The 22,229-nt window shown below is 41.9% G+C and overlaps 1 protein-coding gene across 1 annotated transcript; it reads left to right on the top strand.

The window, feature by feature from the left end:
* The first annotated feature begins 21,091 nt into the window (after positions 1 to 21,091).
* Positions 21,092 to 21,910, top strand: LOC111147893 (oligodendrocyte transcription factor 3). The gene has a single exon (XM_022504157.1). The coding sequence runs from the start codon at positions 21,092 to 21,094 to the stop codon at positions 21,908 to 21,910; it is 819 nt and encodes a 272-aa protein (XP_022359865.1).
* Positions 21,911 to 22,229: the final 319 nt, after the last annotated feature.

Below are 22,229 nucleotides of genomic sequence, written 5' to 3'. Positions count from 1 at the left end.
ATATTCACATTGTTGTGCAACCAATCTTAAGAACTTTTTCATCTTATGAAACTGAAACTCTATACCCATTAAAAAACTCCCCATTTCTCCCTCTCCCCAACCCCTGGCAACAACCATTCTACTTTTTTTCTATGATTTTGACTGCTCTATATATCTTGTGTAAGTGGAATCCTACAGCATTTGTCTTATTCCATTTACCATAATGGTCTCAAGGTTCATCCATGTTGTAGCATGTGTCAGAATTTTCTTCCTTTTTAAGGCTGAATACTATTTCATTGTGTGTATATATCACATTTTGCTTATCTATTCGCCTGTCAGTGGCATTTTGTTTGCTTCCACTTGGGCTCAAATTTATGAATAATGCTATAATCGTGGGTATACAAATATATCTTAAGACCCTTCTTTCAACTTTTTGGATAAGTACCCAAAGTGAAATCTTAGTAACATTTTTTTAATTTGCATATCTTATTTTTGAAGAAAAGAGGAATTGCATCTTCCTTTTATACAGCCCCATACTGTGTGTATTATAATGTGAATTTTTAAAATGTTGGTTATCATTTTGGAATTTAGGAAGAGTCATTAAACTGTATACAGCTGCAAATAACTGAATACTCAAATAAATGGCTTTAACAATATACAACATCGAGTGGCTCAGTGTTTTGAGTGGTTTTGGCTCAGGTCATGATCTCAGGGTCCTGAAGTCAGGCTCCACGCTCAGTGGGGAGTCCACTTGAGAGTCTTTCCCTCTGCCCTTCCCCCACTCTTTCTCTAAAATAAATAAATAAATCTTTTTTTTTAAAGATTTTATTTATTTATTTTTTTGACAGATAGAAATCACAAGTAGGCAGAAAGGCAGGCAGAGAGAGAGGAGGAAGCAGGCTGTCCGCTGAGCAGAGAGCCCAATGTGGGGCTTGGTCCCAGGACCCTGCGATCATGACCTGAGCCAAAGGCAGAGGCTTAACCCACTGAGCCACCCAGGTGCCCCTCTTTTTTTTTTTTTTTTAATATGACATTAGACTCAAGAAAAAGATTCTTAGGAAGTTGATCCAAATCTGATCTAGTGGCTCAATCAATGCTTGCTCTTTTCTTCCTTCTGCTCTGTCAGTAGGTTGCCTTCTACATTTCTTATTCCATGTATTTTTCCATTCTCCTGAAAGAATTACTAGTTCATATCTTCTGTCTCCAAGTCTTCAATTTTTCATTTCCCAATTCCCACTTTCAACTGTGATCTTGCTTTTTATTTGACTGAGAAAATAGGAGTAAAAGAACAAATCTTCCAGAATCACCTACCCCCACTTCCACATACCTTCCTGCATCTGGGTCCATTTATTCTGTCTTCCTTCTTGTTATCACTTCTTTGTTCCTATTTAAAGCCTGTCCTCTCCATTCACGCATTGTCTCCATCTCTTCCTACCTATTCAGGGGCATGGATACAGCAATTGTCCCCTCTCTTGTCTGTATCATCAGTTTCTTCTCGCCACATCATTCTCAGAAACACAAGCTTGCTGAAATTTCTCCCATTTTAAAAGAAAAAAAAAATCCTTCTCTAGGACCATTTTTTCCTTCTTCTTTTTTCAGCTAAACTATTTGACAGGGGTTTTGTACTTATTTTCCCCATTTTCTCCCTTTCCATTTTCTTCTCAAACTCCATTCTGACTATTGCTCATACTGTACCATCAAAAAACTGCTCTAGTGTTCGCTGTCAGTGACTCCCACGTTGATAAATCTCCACAGGTAAATCTCAGCCTTCCTCTCATCGGACAGGTCAAGGGAATTTGACACTGCAGATAACTGCCTTCTCCTAAAATCCTGTTTTTCCTTGGCTTCTAGGATACCACTGTCCCCTGGACTTCCTCCTCTCCTCGTAGCTGCCCCTTCTGTCTCCTTTTTTGCTCCTTTTTTTCCCTCTTTCCCTCTTTCCAGGAAGTGTGGCAAGTTTTAATCCTTGAAACATTTTATTCTTTATCTTCATTCAATCCCATGGTGCTTTTATCTGATCTCATATCTCTTCCTGGTTGGCAAACATAGTTATGGAAACTATATTACTTATTATTTTCATTTACATAGGCATCTCAAACTTAACATACCCCAAATATCTTTTTCCTCAGTCTTTCCAATATCAGTCATTACAAGAAAGTTGTCAAACAATGATATAAAATGCACAGAGATATAAAATGAATTCATGTCAAAGATTTTATTTAACCCCTTAATTTATGAGGGAAATAAGATGTTACAACTGGCTTAAAAACACATTAAAAGAGCAAAGACATATATAGGGAATGAGAAATTCTGAAATGAATTTACAAATACATGCAAAACAAGTCTTTCTACAGAAAATAAGCAACTGCAATCAATGTGCATTTATGGACAAGAATAACTCACATTATTATCAGTTTTCTACAACTTGCATCGCTATAAAGCATCTGAAACACAATGGAAGGCAGACATGACCTGAATGAGTATGTTAGAACACTCATTAATCTTGTAAACTTTTTCCCCCTGTTTCAAAGCCCTTCACAATTTTTCTTGACACCGTGGGTTGAATCTGCGTATTTCTAGAGGATCAAACCAAAAACTTAAAGTTCATCTTCTATCTGTCTCTTTTTCCCACAGTCCATGTCCAGTCACTCAGCAGGTCCTATTGGTTCATCTTGCCAATTACACATAGAATACTACCACCTCTGTGACCCCCACCACACGGGTGATGCAGGCTACCATTGTTTCTTGCCTGGATTCTTACAGTAGCCTTCTTTCTGATCTCCCTGCTTTCAACCTTGCCTCTTTCCATCTATTCTTAATAGAACAAAGTGAGCCTTCTGAAATATGAGTAGGTTTAAGTCATTCCTCTACTCAAAACCTCCTTTGCTTGTGGCTTCATACTTGGAGAAGAAGCCAGAGTTCTCACTTAAGCATAGAACTTAGCATTTCCAAAAATCTCTGTACATTCTGCATCCTTAACTGTTGCCCCAACCCCAGAGACGATTTTCCTTGACATTGTTTTAAACTATCTTCCCACTCACTCTGCTGCAACGCATTGGTCCCCTTGCTGTTTCTCTAATGTGCAGGCTGCCTCAGAGACTCTTTGCATAGCTCTTCCCTCTCAGGGCACCCTCACCCCAGATATTGAAATTACTTGTGGTCTTTCGTCTTCTTCAGGTTTTGTTTAAGCATCAACTCCTCAGAAATCTTCCTTGACATTATTATTGCAACCACCCAGTCTCCTATTCCTTCCCCCTTTGACTCCCTACTTCCTTCCCTGTTTTATTTATTCCCATAGCAATTGTCACCATCTGACATAATGTATATTTTACCAATTTATGTGTTCCCCTTATAATTTAAGGCAATTGCGGGGAAGTTTGGGGTTATTTAGTTCAATTTAAATTCCCTGCACCTAGACTAGCTCCTGACACTTTGTAGTAGCTTCATAAATACCTTTTAATGAATGAGTTGTTTCTAGCTTTTATAAAATAACATGGGGACATTGTGATACTGGTGGTTCAATAAGAAACTAGGCACAGACACTAGGTGCCAATGATACAGGGTACATCAGGTAAATACTGTGGGGTTTCAGGCTGCTGTGGTTGGAGGTATGAGGCTGAGTAAACCTTAGGCTCTCTGAGCCCTGGTAAAGCTGAGAAAAGTATTTGTATGTATATGTATTTGCATATGTATATGTATATGCAAACATTTTATGTCTGGTTGCTTACTCTTGCCAAGTCTCTCCCCTTACCCTGATGGTGGTTATCAATCTCGAGAACCTTTTTTTTTTTTTTCTATCCAACTAATCAGAGAACAGAGTTTAGTTTTACCTGGAAAAGGCACAAGTACAAATTTGTGTCATTACTTCGGGCCTGGGTTAACCTTTTTATTCACTGACATAATTTTGTCCATCTACCACTTCATACTACAGTTATTTAGTAAGCCAGCTGCAAAATGTTTGCTCTATGTTTAAGTAAAATTGAGTAAGACAAGACTGCTTTAACAAATAGAGCCAAGAATAAAAGGATTTCTAAAACAAAGAGGTTTATTTCTTGTTCATGTAATAATTCCAATATGAATGGTCCAGGTCTTTAGAAAAGTTCTGCTCTATGCTATAATTTGGGGCTTAGAGTCATTCTGCTTTACACATACAAAGGACATTTTTATTTACCTGCATGGTTGAACTATGGTCAAAAAGTAGAGAGCTGAAACTAATATTGCACTGTTAACTAACTGGAATTTAAACAAAAACTTAAAAAAAAAAAGAGTAGAAAGAAAGAAGAAAATTTGGAAAGGACATGTGCAATGTCTTAACTCCCAGACTTGCATATAGCACTTCTAACTCCTACTCACATTTCATTGGTAATAACTTGACCACATAGTAACGTCTGAGAATAAGGGCATCTCCAAGCTAGCCAGAAGACAACAGGTTTGGTAGATGATTAGCAGTCTCTGTTACACTATCCTCATTACTTTGGGTTCTGCTCATTTCACAGTACAAGTTACCAAGGAAGGAATGCTTTCCCAAGAATACACAATATGATTTCTAATGAAGTGGGAGTTGAGACTATCATCTAGTCCTTTGGGGTCCTTCACATTACTCAACCATAGGGAGGAGGAAGAAGTATGTTACTATATTGTATGAACTTACTCTTATCCTGATTATCAAGAAGAAATAGTCTTGCTGCAAAACAATGAGGAAAGGGAAGGAGGTCTCCTGGGTACTTACCACTAGTTCCAGAGTCAATAGTATAAGTTCATGATAGACTATGACAACATTTTGCATGCAGGATTATGAAGGAATGCTAGTTTGGCTATCTTCACCAAGTAAAGAAACTTGGCCAGTTGAAATGTTGGCAAAAGGCAAAGGGAACAGGAAACAGATAGTGAGAAAATAATTTTTTAAATGTAACTATAATTTCATCAATACTGGCTCACAGTTTTTCTTACTCTGTTTAATATGTATGATATATGTGAATGTTTAGTATCTATGGGATATATTTAATATATGAATGTAAATTAGCCAGTATTATCTTCTCTCTTCTGCCTTCCCCCTATATTTCAGATAAATTGTTATAGTGGTACTTAAATAAATAATTTAACTTAAAAATTACCTAGTGTCAAAATAGAATTAACTAAACTGGAAGAAGAGTGAGAATGATCTAGTGACAGGTGTAACAAACGGTAGGATGTTAGGTTCCCCCTTTAGGAGAGAAGGTGAATACATTGTATTTGTTGCACATTGTTCATTTATTTGTACAAATGGTGATTGCATTATGTTGGCTATGCATATATTTTTAGTAGCTGCTGGTCAGAAGTTTAGCTATGGCTAGAAAGGAGTTCAGGGATGCAAGATAACCAAAGTGGTGGATTATGATGGGCATGATATATTGGCTTTTTCAATCTCTGTTCTACTCTCTTTCTAACTAGAATGAAAAGTGAAATCTTATTTTCACTAATTACCTCACAAGTGGATGCAAATTAGATTCCTTTAATTAGATGCACTCGTGCAACATTTGGAAAGTGGAAGTGAAGCAGAAATCATTTTCCTGTATCTTTTAAAACATTATGTCTTGAGTTGCCTGGGTGACACACTTGGTTAAGCGTCCAGCTCTTGATTTCAGCTCAGGTCATGGTCTCGGGGTCTGCACTCATGGAGTCTGCTTGAATCTCTCTCTCTCTCTCTTCCTGTGACTCCCTGTCCCTCTGAAATAAATAAATAAATCTTTAAAAAAATTCTCCCTTAGCCAGCTATGTCATATAAATATTATACTTTTTCTTTAGCAGTGTTCCAGTGTCCACTCTCCTGCTTCTGATGATCAAAAATCAATTATGACTATTTCTTCTTGACTCAAGCTTCTGATTTCTGGGTCAACTTAATGCTCCATATTTTGGGGTTTATGACTCTTAACTTCAACTTCCAAGTTCCATGGCAGGTTATTTTTGTATTGTTTTGAGAGTCATTCCTGGAGACCCACCCTTTAGTCCTTCCAAAGGTATTTTAAGCAGGTGATTTTAAGCTGCTTAAAATAACTAGAAAGATCTCTATTGCCAGCACTGAATTCTCTCAGATAAATGTGTAATGTTTGCCCCTTTCTTCTTTATCTATTTCTCCATCATGCTTCCTGGAATGTAGATGTGATAGCTTCCACTTTGAGCCAAGAGCATGAGGGTCACACACTAGGTATGTCCGAATGATAAGCTGTAGGTAATCAGGTCCTCAAGGACATTATGAAGCAGGGCCGCCATTCTAGCCCTGGACTGGCTTCTTTCAGGTTTTACATATAAGAAAGGGAATGCTAGTTGGGTCTCTGCTAGTCTCAGCTGTATCTAACTTTACTGATACAAACTGTAAGAGACTCAGCATAGTCCTAGCACATAGTTAATAGGTAGTAAATATTAGCTCTTATTATTTGTACCTGGAATGTCCACCTCCTGTCTTTCTTTTTTTTTTTTTTTTTTTTTTTTGGCTTTTAGAGATTCCCTCTATCTTTCAAAATCCAGCTGTGATGTCTCCTGTTCTATGATACCATCTTTTATTTCTCCACTAAGAAGTTCTAGCCAACATGGCTAGAATTACCTAGTACTATAGGAGTTTGTTCATATGGCTTATACCCTCTCCAGAGTCTTTGTAAATGGGGATCAGATATGAATCAAATTTAAGTTCTCTCATAATCAAAAATACTGTACCATGCAATATACGTACTTAGAAATTAACACTGGAAGTTTGAGGTAGCTGATGAAGAATCGTAATTTGTGGTATAGAAGTTAAGCACTTCAGGTCATTGGAGAAGATTTCCTGAAGGAAGTTGAACTTTAGGTAAACTTCAAAACAAAGACTGAATTTGAATGGGTGAAGAGGCCTAGAGAAACTGCGCACAGCTGAAGAAACTAGGCACAAAAGGGCAGATGAGAAAGGAAAGTGGCTCAGGGAATGAGATTAATTATAATTCTTTGTTTGTAGCATGCTCTCATAATTGGTCCCAGTGTGTTTGTGTTGCTGTTTATTTTGAATACTATAACAAACACCTGTGAATACCCATCCCAGTACAGAAACTGAAATATTGGCAATGTCTTCTGTAATTCTGTGTGCTTTCTTCTGTCCCATACTTCTCCCTCTGTCACCTAAAGCATCTACTATCCTGAATCTGTGCTGATCCTTCTCTTAATTCTGTTCTCTCTCTCTCTCTTTTTTTTTAATATAGAGTTTTTCCACTTCTTAATGAGTATTCTTAATGAGTATGTTTTGTTTTAGTTCTTTTTTTTTTAAGATTTTATTATTTATTTACTTGGCAGAGATCACAAGTAGGCAGAGAGGCAGCCAGAGAGAGAGGAAGGGAAGCAGGCTCCCTGCTGAGAAGAAAGCCTGATGCAGGGCTCGATCCCAGGACCCTGGGATCATGACCTGAGCTGAAGGCAGAGACTTTAACCCACTGAGCCACCAGGCACCCCTGTTTTAGTTCTTTTAAGTTCACAAAAATGTTATCATTCTCCTTGTAATCTTTTGGGACTGTCATTATTTCTCTTATTTTTTTAAATTAACATATAATGTATTATTTGTTTCAGGGGTACGAGTCTGTGAATCATTAGTCTTACACAATTCACAGCACTCACCATAGCACATATGCTCCCCAACGTCCATAACCCAACTACTCTATACGTCCCCCCACCCCTTTATGGTTTGTCTCTCTCCCCGGTACCATCTTGTTTCATTTTCCCTCCCTTGTCCCCATGAGCCCCTGCCCTGCCTCTCAAATTCCTCATATCAGAGAGATCATATGATAATTTTCTTTCTCTGATTGACTTATTTCACTTAGTATACCCTCTAGTTCTATCCACATCTTTGCAAATAGCAAGATTTCATTTTTCTGATGGCTGCATAGTATTCCATTGTATATATATACCACATCTACTTTATCCATTCATCTGTTGATGGACATCTAGTTTCTTTCCATAGTTTGGCTATTGTAGACATTGCTGCTATAAACATTAGGGTGCACATGCCCCTTCAGATCACTACATTTGTATCTTTAGGGTAAATACTCAGTAGTGTGATTTCTGGGCCATAGGGTAACTCTATTTTCAACTTTTTGAGGAACCTCCATGCTGTTTTCCAGAGTGGCTGCTCCAGCTTGAATTCCCACCAACAGTGAAGGAGGGCTCCCCTTTTTCCACATCCTCACCAACACCTGTTGTTTCCTGACTGGTTAATTTTAGCCATTCTGACTGGTGTGAGGTGATATCCCACTGTGGCTTTGATTTGTATTTCCCTGATGCCAAGTGATGTTGAGCACTTTTTCATGTGTCTTTTGGCCATTTGGATGTCTTCTTTGCAGAAATGTCTGTTCATGTCTTCTGCCCATTTCTTGATTGGATTATTTGTTCTTTGTCGAGTTTGATAAGTTCTTTATAGATTTTGGATACTAGCCTTTTATTTCATATTTTCACATATCACTATAGTTCATTCATTTAAACTACTGAATAACTCTGTGCATACCCTACTTTATATATCTGTTTTCCTATTAATAATCATTTGCTACTAGAATGGAGATGCCCTGAGCATCCTAGTGCAGGATAGATCTTCAGGTGTACGGGTTCAACAATTTCGAGTGGAGGCATATAATCTAGGAGTAGAATTACTGAGTCATAGCATACATGAATGTTAACTTTACGTGGTAAAAACCAAACTTTTCCAAAATGTCTGTACCAGTTGATACTTCCATCAGAAATGCATAGGAGATTCTGTTGAACTATACTGCATTCAGTAGTTATTATTTTCAAACTTCTTAGTATTTGGCATTTGAATGCATTGAAAATGCTATCTCCTCGTGGTCTTTGTGTTTTCCTGATTCCTTAATGAGGTTGAACATCTTTTCATAAGTTTACTGGCCAGATGGATTTCCTCTCCTGTGATATTTCTGTTTATATCTTTCACCCATTTTTCTATTATGTTTCATATTGGTTTGTCAGCATTCTTCATGCATTTATGGTACTAGCACTTCATTGGTCTTGTATGTTGCAAAGGTCTTATCTCAATTTAGAAATGGTCTTTTCTGATCCTTTAAGATGAGTTTTGATTAAAGGAAGTCCATAATTTTAATGTAGTCACAGTAATCAACCTTCTTTTTTTTTTTTTTTTGCCTATGTAAGAAATGTATCTCTATTTCAAAATCTTAAATGTATCAAAACATTTTGATTAAATGTTTTAAAGTTTTGTTCTTGAAATTTAAGTCTGATCCACCTGTAGTTCATTTTTGTTAATGTTTTGAGGTAGGGATTTAATTTCAAATTTCTATGTGGATAACCACTTTTTTTCCATTTCCTTCCCATGTCTTTCTCTGTTTTCATGTGCTTAATCCTTTTATCATATTTCAATGGTTGACATTCACACAGATTTCTTTCTGCTCCTTCTATTCTATTTATTGGTCCATTGTAACCATTTTACACTGCCATTATTTCTTAAGCTTTAAAATAAGACTGGCATCAGATAGTGCAATTATTTTATCTGTACCCTTCTTCATCAGAACAGTTTTGCCTTTTCTTGGTCCTTTCCTTTTCTCTCTCTCTATATTTTAGAATTAGCTCAAGTTCTATGAAATATTCTATTGGGATTTTCTGTTGCATTTTACTGAAATGATAGATCAATTGGAGGAGAATGGACATTGACTAAAGATATGTGAATTCCAGGAAAAATTATAAAACTTTATTGAATGCTTTTTAGAAGATGAAATAAATGGAGAGTTGTACAATGTTTATAGAAAAAGATTTAACATTATAAAGTTTAACATTATAAATACATTTGTGTTATAAACATTTAAGGAGTGCATGACTGGCAAGACATTTTATACACAATTGCTACATTGTTAGGCTGCATCAGACAGACATAAATGCCTCCCGACTCCCATCTGGCAATTTTAATAAGATGATTGTCCTCATGTGACAGGAGAGACATTGTGACGCTACCATTACAAACAAGAAACGATTTTCCATTTTAGTGATGCCCTTCTTGCTTCTGTTTTTAATTTAACTTTCTAAAGAAGAGTTTTAAGATATTGTGATTTTTTAAAAATATCCAGTAGTCAGAACAAATAGGAAGAAATGATATAAGCAATATGGTTTGAGGATTTTCCATCATGTTAGTTTTCCTTCATGGCAACAACATACTTGTAAATATGGACATTAGGTTTTCCAATTACACTTATAGCCATCTGGAGGAATTCTTTCAGAACCAAGGGTAGGAGAGCCAAAGTGGCGTAGAGGCTGGTGAGATACTTTCTATGAGATGTCTCTATTTGGGAAGCACTCCACATCTGGAAGTATATTGCCTCAGCTCCCCTCATTTCTTCCAGTGGCTCCTCAAACACTCACGAAATGTCCATTATGGCAGTCCTATCCATAGTCCTATACTGTGGCTAGAAATCCCTTTTGTGCCATGTCCTACCTCAGAAATGTCACTTACCCATCACTTTGCTCCATTTAGGAAATTTAACAGAGTTTTCCTGTGCTCTACTTCCCATATTCTTGGCCCATCTTCTTAATCCAGCCTTTGCTGGCCACAGGTGCTCTGCATGTCTCTCGCTTTCTGCCTGGGGCTCCATGAGAGGGTCTGGGGGACTCCCTTGTCACTCCCACATGTGTGGCCCAAAACTGTAGAGGTATTTAATCATGACCAGCACCCCCCTCCCAATGGGAGGGGAAAGGCTAGAAACAGTGAATAAATGCTTCTCCATTTCTTCCTCGGTGAACACATCCTATATACTCACAAGAAGGACTCAAGAGAAGTCACGCCCCAGTTTTCCATAGCAGTGGTCAGCTTGACAAAATATCTTTTCATTGACTATTCCTCCTTTTCTTTTTTGCTCTCCCCACACCCCCACTTCTGCTCTCTGGAGTCCCTTTCTTTCTTTCTTTCTTTTTTTTTTTTTTTTTAATTTGACAGAGAATAGGCAGAGAGGCAGGCAGAGAGAGAGGAGGAAGCAGGTGTTCTGCTGAGCAGAGAGCCCGATGTGGAGCTCCATCCCAGGACCCTGGAATCATGACCTGAGCCGAAGGCAGAGGCTTTAACCCACTGAGCCACCCAGGCACCCCTCTGGAGTCCCTTTCTAAATAAATGTCCTGCACAAAGAGAAACCAACCTTAGACAAGAAGACATATCTTTAAGGTCTCTTCTCTGTGTCTCCAGAACAAGGGCCCAATCTGTTAAAATGACCAATATTAATCGCCAAAACCTGAAAGTCACATTTACCATGTCTTTCAGGAGATGATTGGCCTTCTTGTCTTTTTAGCACCTAGATGATAACACCATAAGTTCAGAGGTCATGTTTTCTTTGACTTGTTTCCCCAGAGCCTCCAATTGAGGTGATATATAGGACATGCTCAAGAAATACTGAAATGCATTCATGAATGAATGAATGAATGAGCAATACCCTGTTTTGTTTTGTTTTGTTTTGTTTTGTTTTCAAGATATCATTGGTAAGACTCTTGCCAGATCAAAGTAGGATTGACTCAGTGCCAGTCATTGCAAAGTCTTAGAATTAGTCTTTTAGGATCAAGTTTTTTATTCTTTTAGAATAAAGTTTGGCAAGTTTTCCAAATCCCAAAGTGCAAATACCACCAACCTGCTTCTCTGCTCGAGACCAATCCTGGTCTAACTAATCCTGGTCCAAAGAGTCCCCACGCTGAGCCATAGATATCAAGGATGGATGTGTGATTAGACATTAATAGTAAGACTGAGTTTGTAAAATTTTGTTTGGGACTCAGATTTTATTTATTTATTTATTTTTTAAAAGATTTTATTTATTTATTTGATAGAGAAAGAGGTGGGGAGCACAAGTAGGCAGAGTGGCAGGCAGAGGGGGAGGGAGAAGCAGGCTCTCCGCTGAGCAGGGAGCCCAAAGGGGGGCCTTGATCCCAGGACTCTGGGATCATGACCTGAGCCAAAGGCAGAGGCTTAACCAATTGAGCCACCCAGGTGCCTAGGACTCAGATTTTAAATAAGCATACTGGTTTCCAGGGCTTTCCGTAAGAGAAAAATAAAACAAATTTCAAATCGTGTTTCTTCCAAAAGTCTTTCTTCATATCTCATAAACAATCAGAAACTTCCCAACTACATTGTTTAGAGGAACTGAGAATTTTTTATCCTGCCTTCTAAAACTAGTGAATTCTATACCTTAATTTTATTTCTAAAAGTCATACAGTTTCCAAGTATCAGCTCCAACTTCTAAGAGGTACTTCGGTATGTTTTATATTTACTACTAATTCTCAACTTGCTAGGGAGTGGGGCAATGGGAAAGGATGAGTCGTGCCTTAATAATGAGGGCAGATATAAGACAATTTTAGAAAAATACCAGGATAATATTTTTACAAGGTAGACTATAAAAGAATAAGCTGTACAAATGTTTTTAGCTAGTAAAAAGTATATACAAAACAGGGTAAGACAATCTCTCTTTTCAAAAGCATAATACTGCATGATTTTAAAAGGTTTGCAAAACATGATTTAACTCTCGTGATAGTATATGTCATGAACATTACTATTTTCATTGTGCCGATGACAAAACAGAAGTTCAGAAATGGTAAGAAACTTAGGTAACTGCACAGCTGGTAAGCAGCAAATCCTATCCAGGAAATTTTCTGGGTTGTGTGAGGTCTTGGCTTGTGCAATAGATCTCTCTGGTCTTCATATCGTAAGAAGGGCAATCTCAACAATGGGAAAGTGACAGCTCTATGTTTAGAACAAGACAATTATTTTAAAAAGGTAGTAGGTATCTCTCCAAGAGCTCATCTTTCCAATAGCCCTATGGCATTTGCCAGCTTTGGCCAGAAAACAGCTTATTGGAGAACCCTACACACTATTCCATGTGTATTTGTATTCTTTGTTGCTATGTATTTTTGTTCCCTTTGTTATTGATGGTTTCTCAAACAGGGACATGAAGGACCCAGAGATGTTCAGAGGAACTATTCCCTTGTTACTCTAGTCTTGTCTTGAAAAAGTTTTTCAGTGCCAAGCTACTTTTTACTTTTTAGTTTCTACAGCTATTAAAAACTCTTAAGTTGAATTGGTTATAGACTCTTAACCAACTCTTAACCCCATCTTTCCTGCCAAGCATTATCTTTTAACAGTATTTTTCTTTGGGGTGTCTGTTATTGGTATTACTTTCCCCAAAGGCATTATTTTCCATTTAATGTAATTACTTTGGTTAATAAATCTAATGGGAGCACAAGAGTTATTATACACTGCTTTACTTTTATAGGAGGCAAAACTTTGATAAAGATGAGAAGATAGGTTAAGTATAGCAAGTGTAACTTGAAAAGTGTATACCTAATTACAGTTTTCTTTTCATAGAAATAAATCACGTATAAAACCATTTCCCAGGGGCAGGGGGAATTGACTCTGGAAAGAATTTTGAAATAAGCTTATACATACACATCAACAAAATAAAAATGGTCTTTTTCTAACTATGCATGTCTGGTCTTGTACCCTTATTTAAGTAAATGCATTATTGCATTATGAGCTATTATTGGGACACCGGTGTTGTCCTTCAGTATAAAGTTAAAAGGTTAAAAAAAAAAAAAAGGTTAAAAGTTTTTTTTCTTTTTGTCAGTAAAAAAAATAACTTACTTGGGAGCATTGTCCAGCAGCATTAGGGTAGCTATGCTATTAATTACTGAAAATTCTATTTCTTAACAAGGTTTCAGTCTGACAGTGTTCTCAGTTTTCCACTTTACTTCTATAGCAGTGTCTGGGCCATCCCAGTACTCAGAAGTCCCATCCCCGAAGGATTAGACGGTGTTTTCATTCCCACGGCTTTCTCTCAGGCAATTTCACTGACCTAACCACATATTGCAGGATAGATGAGTGGGGCAGGAGAGTACCATGGTGTTCCCTGGGCATGTAGATATGATCAGCCAACTTGCTCAGACTTTAGAAAACAGCCACAGATGTGCTCTCTGTTGAACTATTAGAATCAATGTTCACATTTCCCTAAGTGTATAAAGTAAACATATAATCTGGGGAGCCCTTTCATACAAACAATTCTGTAAAACACACTCAAAAGCAGAATGAAGATCGTGTATTATGATCTAAGGATACATGCACAGTACACAGTGTTTTATATGACCTCCTTCTTTCTCCCCCCCCCATTACAAAGTTTCTTTTCTAAAAGTTTATTCTTACTATTAGACTTGCCATGATAAAAAAAGAGAAAAAAAGAAGGTCCCAAGGTATCTAATTGAAATTCTTCCGTGAACATAAGTAGTCCAATAATCTGCTATTTCTTATTACAAAGGTTGTAGAATAAATAATCAAATTTACTAGGAAAAAAATATGAGTTTAGAAGATTCTCAAGTTTCTTTCATCATTATCTTAAATAATGCCATGTTATGAAAATATATTAATTTCCATTATAATTTTATGTTGTAAAAATTAACATATCTCAAATGTATAAGATGTTTTTACTAGAAGTGTTTGATATAGTACTATTAAGAATATCATTTCAGTTGTTAAGGAGAAAACTCAGACTGACCTGCAAGTAAAATATGGAATGAATATCTACAAATATTGAGGGAATATTTGTTTTTGGCCTACTTCTTCCCCCCTCCCCCCAAAAGATAACAGGACTTGAGGTTTGAAATGTCTGAATAATTGATCCAATTTTGTTTTTTATTATGATATGATGTAAAGATACCAGAATTTTCATCAGACGAAACTTCATCCACTTTGTAAATGGTGACATTTTGGTTTTATAAACTTTATATCCAGTCTGTTGGTGTTAAACAAATAATGTAAAACATACTTATTAACAGAAAAACATAATGGACTAATGAGAAAGGAACATGTATAACATTTTCTTTTGTTTTTAGAAATGAAGCAGATTCGACTTGGTCCATCCACAGATTCTATGAATGAATCAACCATAGAAATGTTAATTTTTGAAAACTGCCATTTTGGCTTTTTAAGATTCAGTAGCAGACAGACACCTTAATGATCATTTTTTCAAAATAACGTGTGTAAATCTATATTTGTTAGAGGTCAATATAGCCTATTAACTCCAACTTTATGTATGAACAGGTGTGTAATGTTTCTCCTTCTATTAGCATCAGAAAAAATAACATCCTTTTTCATTTAGGACTCAAAGTCTTCAAATAAATATTTTAATCTCTTTGTACAAATATTTTAATGTATTTGCACAAATACAGATGTAAGTTTCAGAATGTATGTGTATAAATACCTATAATTAAAAAAAACAATGTAATAAACTGATGACAAAAATGGTAACATCTTTTTAATCCTCTGGTGCTCTATACTGACGTTCTTATATTCTAATCTCTTTGTGGTACCTATTTATTTATACACTTTGTGTATAAGCATGACTATTACTAAACACAAAGATGAAAAGAATACATTTGCTATGTAAGATATTTATATCTAAGGTAAATATTTATCTCTAAAATAAAACTAAATTCCTTAAACACTTTCAACAATATGTGTTGAACTCAACTACCTAATTAAATATACCAAGAAGATGATACAAAAACTTCCAAAAGCAGAATTTAGTATTCTTTGCTATGTTAAGATATCAAGCTGCATAGTGTCTTTATAAAAAAATCACAAAAGAATTAAATTAATAACAATAAAATACTAATAAGAAATCACTACTTAATGGTTCTTAAAGTATTGTTATTAACAGAGCCACAAATCCAAAATGTCAGGGCATATGCCAAGAATGTGTGTTATTAAGCATGCAAATTTTAATATAACTCATCAGTTTATGTGACTGATCACCAGTGATATTTAAATCAACCTAAACATTCCAATCTTGAGGAAAAATGTTTTCAACTTATTGGCTTTCTGCAGGATTGAAAACTCAGTAGTTCTGGCAATAGAGCAGATGTTACTAGAAAGGAAAGAGGAAAGAGTACTGAAGTATGCTTACTAATTGAGCAAAATCCTATAAAGGAAGCCCAGAAGTTCATATCTCCTTTGACTAAAGTCAGTCTTTAAATTATAATTAGTCCATAACTTCTAGCCAGATTTGCTCCTTCTGCATCATTAAAATCAAACTTCTAGTTTTGCCAATGTATTAACTTGTCTATATATTCACATAATTAACACCTCATCATTTTGTGCTATTCTGGGACTTCCTTACACCTTCCAATCTCACATCCAGCAATGCAAAGAGCAGTTACTATCGCCTCATAAATTTCTGCTTGTCCTTCAACTTCTGCTTTTTCCTGTATGAAAGTCAGATTTTTTAAAGATGAGGGGAAATACTAGACGGATCGGTGAACGTTCAAGATATTATGTAAAATATGGGGAAACCCAGAAAACGGAAATATTTTAGTTGGTCGGCTCAGATCCATCCTCTCCGGCCCTTCTAGCACCTACTTAATTGTTGGGATTTCAATTTTGGCATCTCCAACCGCGGGGCTCCGAGCTCAGTTCTCTCTCCACACTCCAGCTCCAGGCGTGCGCTGCTGCAAGAGGAGAGAGAGAATTCCTGCCTGGCTGCGATTTATGCTGACATTTGATTTTTATAAAACTTCTCTCTCTCTGGGTCTCTCTGTAACGGCTTCTTTGATCAACCTAACAGCCTCGATGACCCGCCCCCCATGGCTATTGTGGCGAAGTGATTGTTTTACTCGGATAAAGAAAGAAACTACTTTTGGAGAAGTCCTCAGCGGTCAGCTAGTTTTTAGTCTATTCCTCCGATTGCTCTTGAGGGAACACCCTTTGAGATATTTGGGTTTCCCTTGTATCTTTTTTGTTTTGGAAGGGGGGTTGGTTTAAAAGGTGAAGCCCCCAGGGCAGCCTCCCGCCGTTCGGTCTCGGCCAAAGTTTCTACTGGTCAAGTTTGAGGCTTGCCGAGCGAGGGGAGCCCCTGGAAGCTGCTGATTGACCGGCTCCTCGCAGTGGCCACCCGGCAGGTCAGCCAGCGCTGGGAGGTTGTTGCCTCCTGAGCCCAAATCGCCGCGGCCTCAGGCAGAGCGAGCAGCTTCTGGAGAGGAGCCCGGTGGCTGGAGCTGCGGAGCGGTGGGCGCCGGCACCGAGCCGCACGCACCCGGCTTAGGGTAAGAGATGCTCCCCGGGAGATCTGGGTTCGGGGAGAGGAGACAGGAAGATCCGAGATGCCTCTGGAGCCCCCGGTCCTTGGGAGCCGGGGCTGCAGTTCTGAGGCTGTGCACCCGGGGAGCGAGGGGAAGGCTGCGAGGCTCTCCAGAACGGGTCCCCGTCGCTGGCTCGGATAGTACAAAGACTGAGAAACTCACAGGCTCTGCCCAGAGCAAGACTGAGTGGCGGGAAGTGGCCCGCGGGCCTTGGGACGCACCTGTTGCGGAAGGACGACCCCCACCTCCGCGCCGCCCCCTGCGCCCGCGAGCTGCCAGGGCGCGGGGTGTGGCCCGAGAGAGCGCGGCCCCGCGCCGCCGCCGGGTCGCTCGCTCCCGCTCCTTGGTTGTCTGAAGCCCTCTGAATGGGTCCCTGGCCAGGGCCAAGGTCACGGTGTGACTCGGGCTGAGGCCCCTGCGGGCTGCCGCGGCTCCTCCCGGCTGCCGCGGCCCCTCTGGACTGCTGCAGCCTCGGCCCAGTGCGGGCTCCCTTACTTTTCCCCTGTGCTGACGCCGGGCATGGGCGAGGGCAGAGACAGCTTTTCGAAGGAACTCAGGCAGCTCTGTCTTCTGAGCTCCCTGCCTGCTCCTGCTTGGGGCTGAGAGGCATTTGCGGGGGATCCCGAGTCCAAAGCGACTCCGCTAGGCAAGCGCGTAGGTGGGGCGCCCCTGTCTTTTGAGCCGCGATCAGTATCAACCCACTTTATGGAGAGCAAAGTTGTGGCTCCTTTACTCCTTCTCCCTCCTCTCAATGTTAATCCCTCCAAGAGATAGGGAATGGGGAACAAGCCTCCTAGGAGGAGAGTGTGGGTCCCTGGAAGACCTCACCAGAAGTCCTTGCCGGACTTGGGCCCTGGACCTTGGACCATCTACACGTGTAGAGGTCTATGAGGAAAGCAGGGAGGAGAGGGCGCGCCGCGTCCTGGACCAGGACCGAGGGCCCTTGGCCTGGACACCACAGATGTGCCGTGTCAGTCAGATCTACCTTCGCTTTAACTGAGCTAAAAATCCGTTAAGAGTGGAGGGGGTCTGGTCCACGTAAGCAGAGACCCGGCACCCCTTCCGCTCCTAACGCGGCCTCCCTCCGCTCTGGCCACAGGGGCCAGCGTCCCCCCACTCGGTGGAAAGGCGGTGTGGAGGAAGAGCGACTTCTGGTTCGGACTCCCGGAACCCTGGGCTTTGTCTTTCCAGGCCCTAAAGTGAGTTGTTCAGCTTGCATTTTAAGGACTGCTTCCCTTCCCCCCCGTCCCCCCGCCACCACCTCTATTAATTTGAGGAAACTTTACACCTTATTTCGTATTGTCCACTGGGAACACTGAGATTTTTTTTTAAACCTTAAAATATCTTTTAGCAGCTTGATTTTTTTCTACTTCATTTGCAATCCGTCACTCATAGTCGACTTTGCTACTTCCCGAAATCAAAACTGAGGTACAGTATTCTCAGTCTCGTCATGAGAAAGAAAGAAGTCGATGTCCAAGGGTCGGGAAGGTGGTACAGGACAACAGCGTGGGCTGGGCCTGAGAACGGCCGGGAAACTGGGAAACCGCTTGTCCTCCAGTGTAGGGCTCCCAGGGCTCCCCCGCCACCCCGTAGGATCAGCAGAGAAGCACAGAGGGCAGTGGCCTGGACACGCCTTTCCACCCAGCCCCACCCTCCATCACCTGGGACTGTGTCCGAATACATGCAGATGTTCTGGAACATTTTTTCTCATAAGTTGTTCGGGTTTTGTTGCTGTCTGAGCTCGAATGGATGTGTCTGGCAAATTAAGAAACATTTCTTTGGCTTGGATATTAGAACTGCGTTTGTACATCAATCTTTCCACATCCTATCCAATGTTTGGGATTCTCCGTTTTAATAAATTTTCCTTCTCCGGAGATGGAAGCGGTAGGAGGATAGGAGGCTTTCGTCCAATCTTCAAGGACACCAAGGTCCTGGCCTTGCAGGGGGACTCTTGGCCATTTTCTTTTCCTACAGAGTAGCAAAGTTCCATGTAGAAAAGCATCCATTCCAACGTTGCATCTCCCCATCCAACTGGTACTACCAAGCGCAGCTTTGGCGGGGGAGACTGTCAAAGAGGCACAGCTTCGCAGAGCAGCAGACTCCGGGCCCAGGCATACAGCCCTCTTCTGTTGACGGCTCCATTTGTGTCTATTGAAAGTGAGGCTTCCACTACCTTGAGTCTTAGAAATGCGAACTGACTGCCCTGCAGTCCGAGGCCCTAACTGACTCAGATTCCGGGATAGATTCAGGGATTGCTTCCGTTTCACACTTTCCATCCCCTCAGCCACATCCTAGCATCTGTCTCTGCTCCCTCCGAGCCCAGAGCGTGGCTGTGCCCAGGCTCTTCTAGAGGCCACCCAGGGGCTCCCAGGGAGTTCTGCCTTTCCCGCCCCTCACACTGCTTAGTCAGTTGCGATTGACAAAAACACAGCAAGGGGGAAGAAAGATCCGCGCCGACCTCCGTATTGGAACCAAAGGTTCCAAACTCCAGGCCTCCTTTATCCCCAGAATCCACGGTGCAATTGATCGCAGTGCCCATGAGCACACGCCTAAGGGGCTTTCCAGATCCTTTCTCTGCGGAACACACACACACCACGCACACACATGTCGTTTCTTATTCGACCCCAAGCGCCCACTTTCCCGGCCCACCGGAGTGGGGCGGCCTCACCCCGTGGACCTACACGCTCCAGCCGGTGGTACCGAGCTGCAGATGCTCCCCCCCGCGCGTGGCCACAGTGGCCGGAGGCCACAGGCGGAGCTAGTAGCAGGGACTGCCCCAGTCGTTTCTGGGAGCGCCAAGGTCTAGAGGTTACGGGGTAGCCCCAACAGGAAGAATCTCTCTGGGGTTCTTGGGAACCTTTCCAGTCTCTCCCTGTCCCCTCAGCTCCTTTTCCTCCCCTCCCCTTCTCGAGTTGCTCTTGTCCGAATGCCGGGGTTGGATTTTTTGGTTTTGTTCTCGCCCCCACCAACCCCAACTCAGATCCAGGTCTAAGACGTTAGAGAATTGTGCAAAGCAAATTCTTTCAGTAATCTGTTTATTTAAACGAGAGGACCAAAACAAACAAGCAAGCAAACAAAAAAAAACAGACCCATCCCACAACCATGTCAGAGGCAAACCCTTCACCAGATATGGACAAGCCATTGAAACCACACCAGAACGTCCCAATAAACAAAATGAACACAATGTCAGGGATTAGGAAAAGAAATCTAACGCAAACCAGTTCAGACAGTGCACATGACACGCAGTCCCCCTCTCTTTCCCACAAACACCCCCCACCGTGCGCGTGGAACCTGCCCTCCAACCTCATCTCTATTCTGGAAACAGTTCCATAGGACTTTTTTTGCTCACATTTCCCAAAACTTGGGAGTTGCTATGAAGAAAAGAGAAGGTTTCCATTCCTCTCTCCAAACCCAGAGGAATCTCGACAACAGCGGGGCCCCCTTTCCTTCCGGTCCGCGGTTCCTTAGGTGTGACTTGGTTGGGGAAATTGAGGGGGAGGGGGAGTAAAGTTAAAAAAAAAAAAATCAGGAAGGAGCGAGCTGGAGCAGTGAGTGTGTCAATCAGAGGGTTTTGTGCCTTGGGGCTCCTAGCGGTTCTGAGCAGAGGTGTCCCAGGGCGGCCCCACAATGAATATGAATAGGAATCCTTGCTAAATGGGACAGCAAAGCGCACCGCCCTGAATGATGGCACGTCATCCTAACCAGCCCAGGATAGATAGGAGGGTTCCTTTTGTCTCTTTTCTCCGGCGCGGCTCTATAAAAGCCCCTCTTTTTCAGCGTGAGGTTAGTCCAAGCATACACCAACCCGCTGTCCAAGAAACGGCAGAACCGAGAGAAGGGAGTGGGGAGGGAGAAAGGCGGGGGGGGAAAGCAGCGCCTCAGCTTTTCTTCTCACATCTTGCCGCTGAGAAGTGGGTCGCTGGGCGGTGCAGATTTTTCTAAATTCAAGATTTTCTTTAATTTTCCACCTAAATCCTCCTCACGGTAGGGCCGCATCCCCCGTAATAAAATGAATTCTGATTCGAGCTCTGTCTCCAGCAGAGCTTCATCGCCGGACATGGATGAGATGTATCTGAGGGAACACCACCACCGCCACCACCACCACCAGGAGAGCCGTCTCAACTCGGTCTCTTCCACGCAGGGCGACATGGTGCAAAAGATGCCTGGGGAAAGCCTCTCGCGGGCCGGCGCCAAGGCCACGGGCGAGAGCAGCAAGTACAAAATCAAGAAGCAGCTGTCGGAGCAGGACCTACAGCAGTTAAGGCTGAAGATCAACGGCCGCGAGCGCAAGAGGATGCACGATCTAAACCTAGCCATGGACGGGCTGCGCGAGGTCATGCCCTACGCGCACGGGCCCTCGGTGCGCAAGCTCTCCAAGATCGCCACTCTCCTGCTGGCCAGAAACTACATCCTCATGCTCACCAGCTCCCTGGAGGAGATGAAGAGGTTGGTTGGCGAGATCTACGGGGGCCACCACTCTGCCTTCCACTGCGGGACCGTGGGCCACTCCGCCGGCCACCCAGCACACGCCGCCAACGCCGTGCACGCTGTGCACCCCATCCTGGGCGGCGCGCTCTCATCCGGCAACGCTTCGTCCCCGCTGTCCGCCGCCTCGCTGCCGGCCATCGGCACTATTCGACCTCCCCACTCGCTGCTCAAGGCGCCCTCCACACCGCCCGCGCTGCAGCTGGGCAGCGGCTTCCAGCACTGGGCCGGGCTGCCCTGCCCCTGCACCATCTGCCAGATGCCGCCGCCGCCCCACCTTTCGGCTCTCTCCACCGCCAACATGGCTCGGCTGTCGGCCGAGTCCAAGGACTTGCTCAAGTGAGCGGCGGACCGACCGGCTGCCGAGGCTGAGGGGAGAGAGGCGGGAGGGACCGCGGTGCTGGGCCAGGAGGAAGAGGGGGGCTGAGCACTCGGCTGGCGGGAGGGTGAGCGTGGGGTCCTGCAGCCTCCCACGCCGTGTGAGAGATCTCAGACCCCACTAGACCCCCAGAGGGAAAGGACCAAAACCAAACTGCAATTTCTAGGTGGTAACGAAGGGGGACTGGAATCAGACGTCGTGTGTTTTGCATGCATGCTTCTTTTCCCCATGCCGCGCCAGTATTTCTCACTTACATATGCTCTTGTCAAAACTGCATTTGTTG

The sequence above is a fragment of the Enhydra lutris genome, unplaced genomic scaffold, assembly GCF_002288905.1.
Source record: "Enhydra lutris kenyoni isolate GAN:26980312 unplaced genomic scaffold, ASM228890v2 scaffoldscaffold17, whole genome shotgun sequence".
In the NCBI taxonomy this organism is placed as follows: Eukaryota; Metazoa; Chordata; class Mammalia; order Carnivora; family Mustelidae; genus Enhydra; species Enhydra lutris.
The sequence above is the reverse complement of the archived record's forward strand: the minus strand, read 5'-3'. Positions and strand labels throughout refer to the sequence as shown.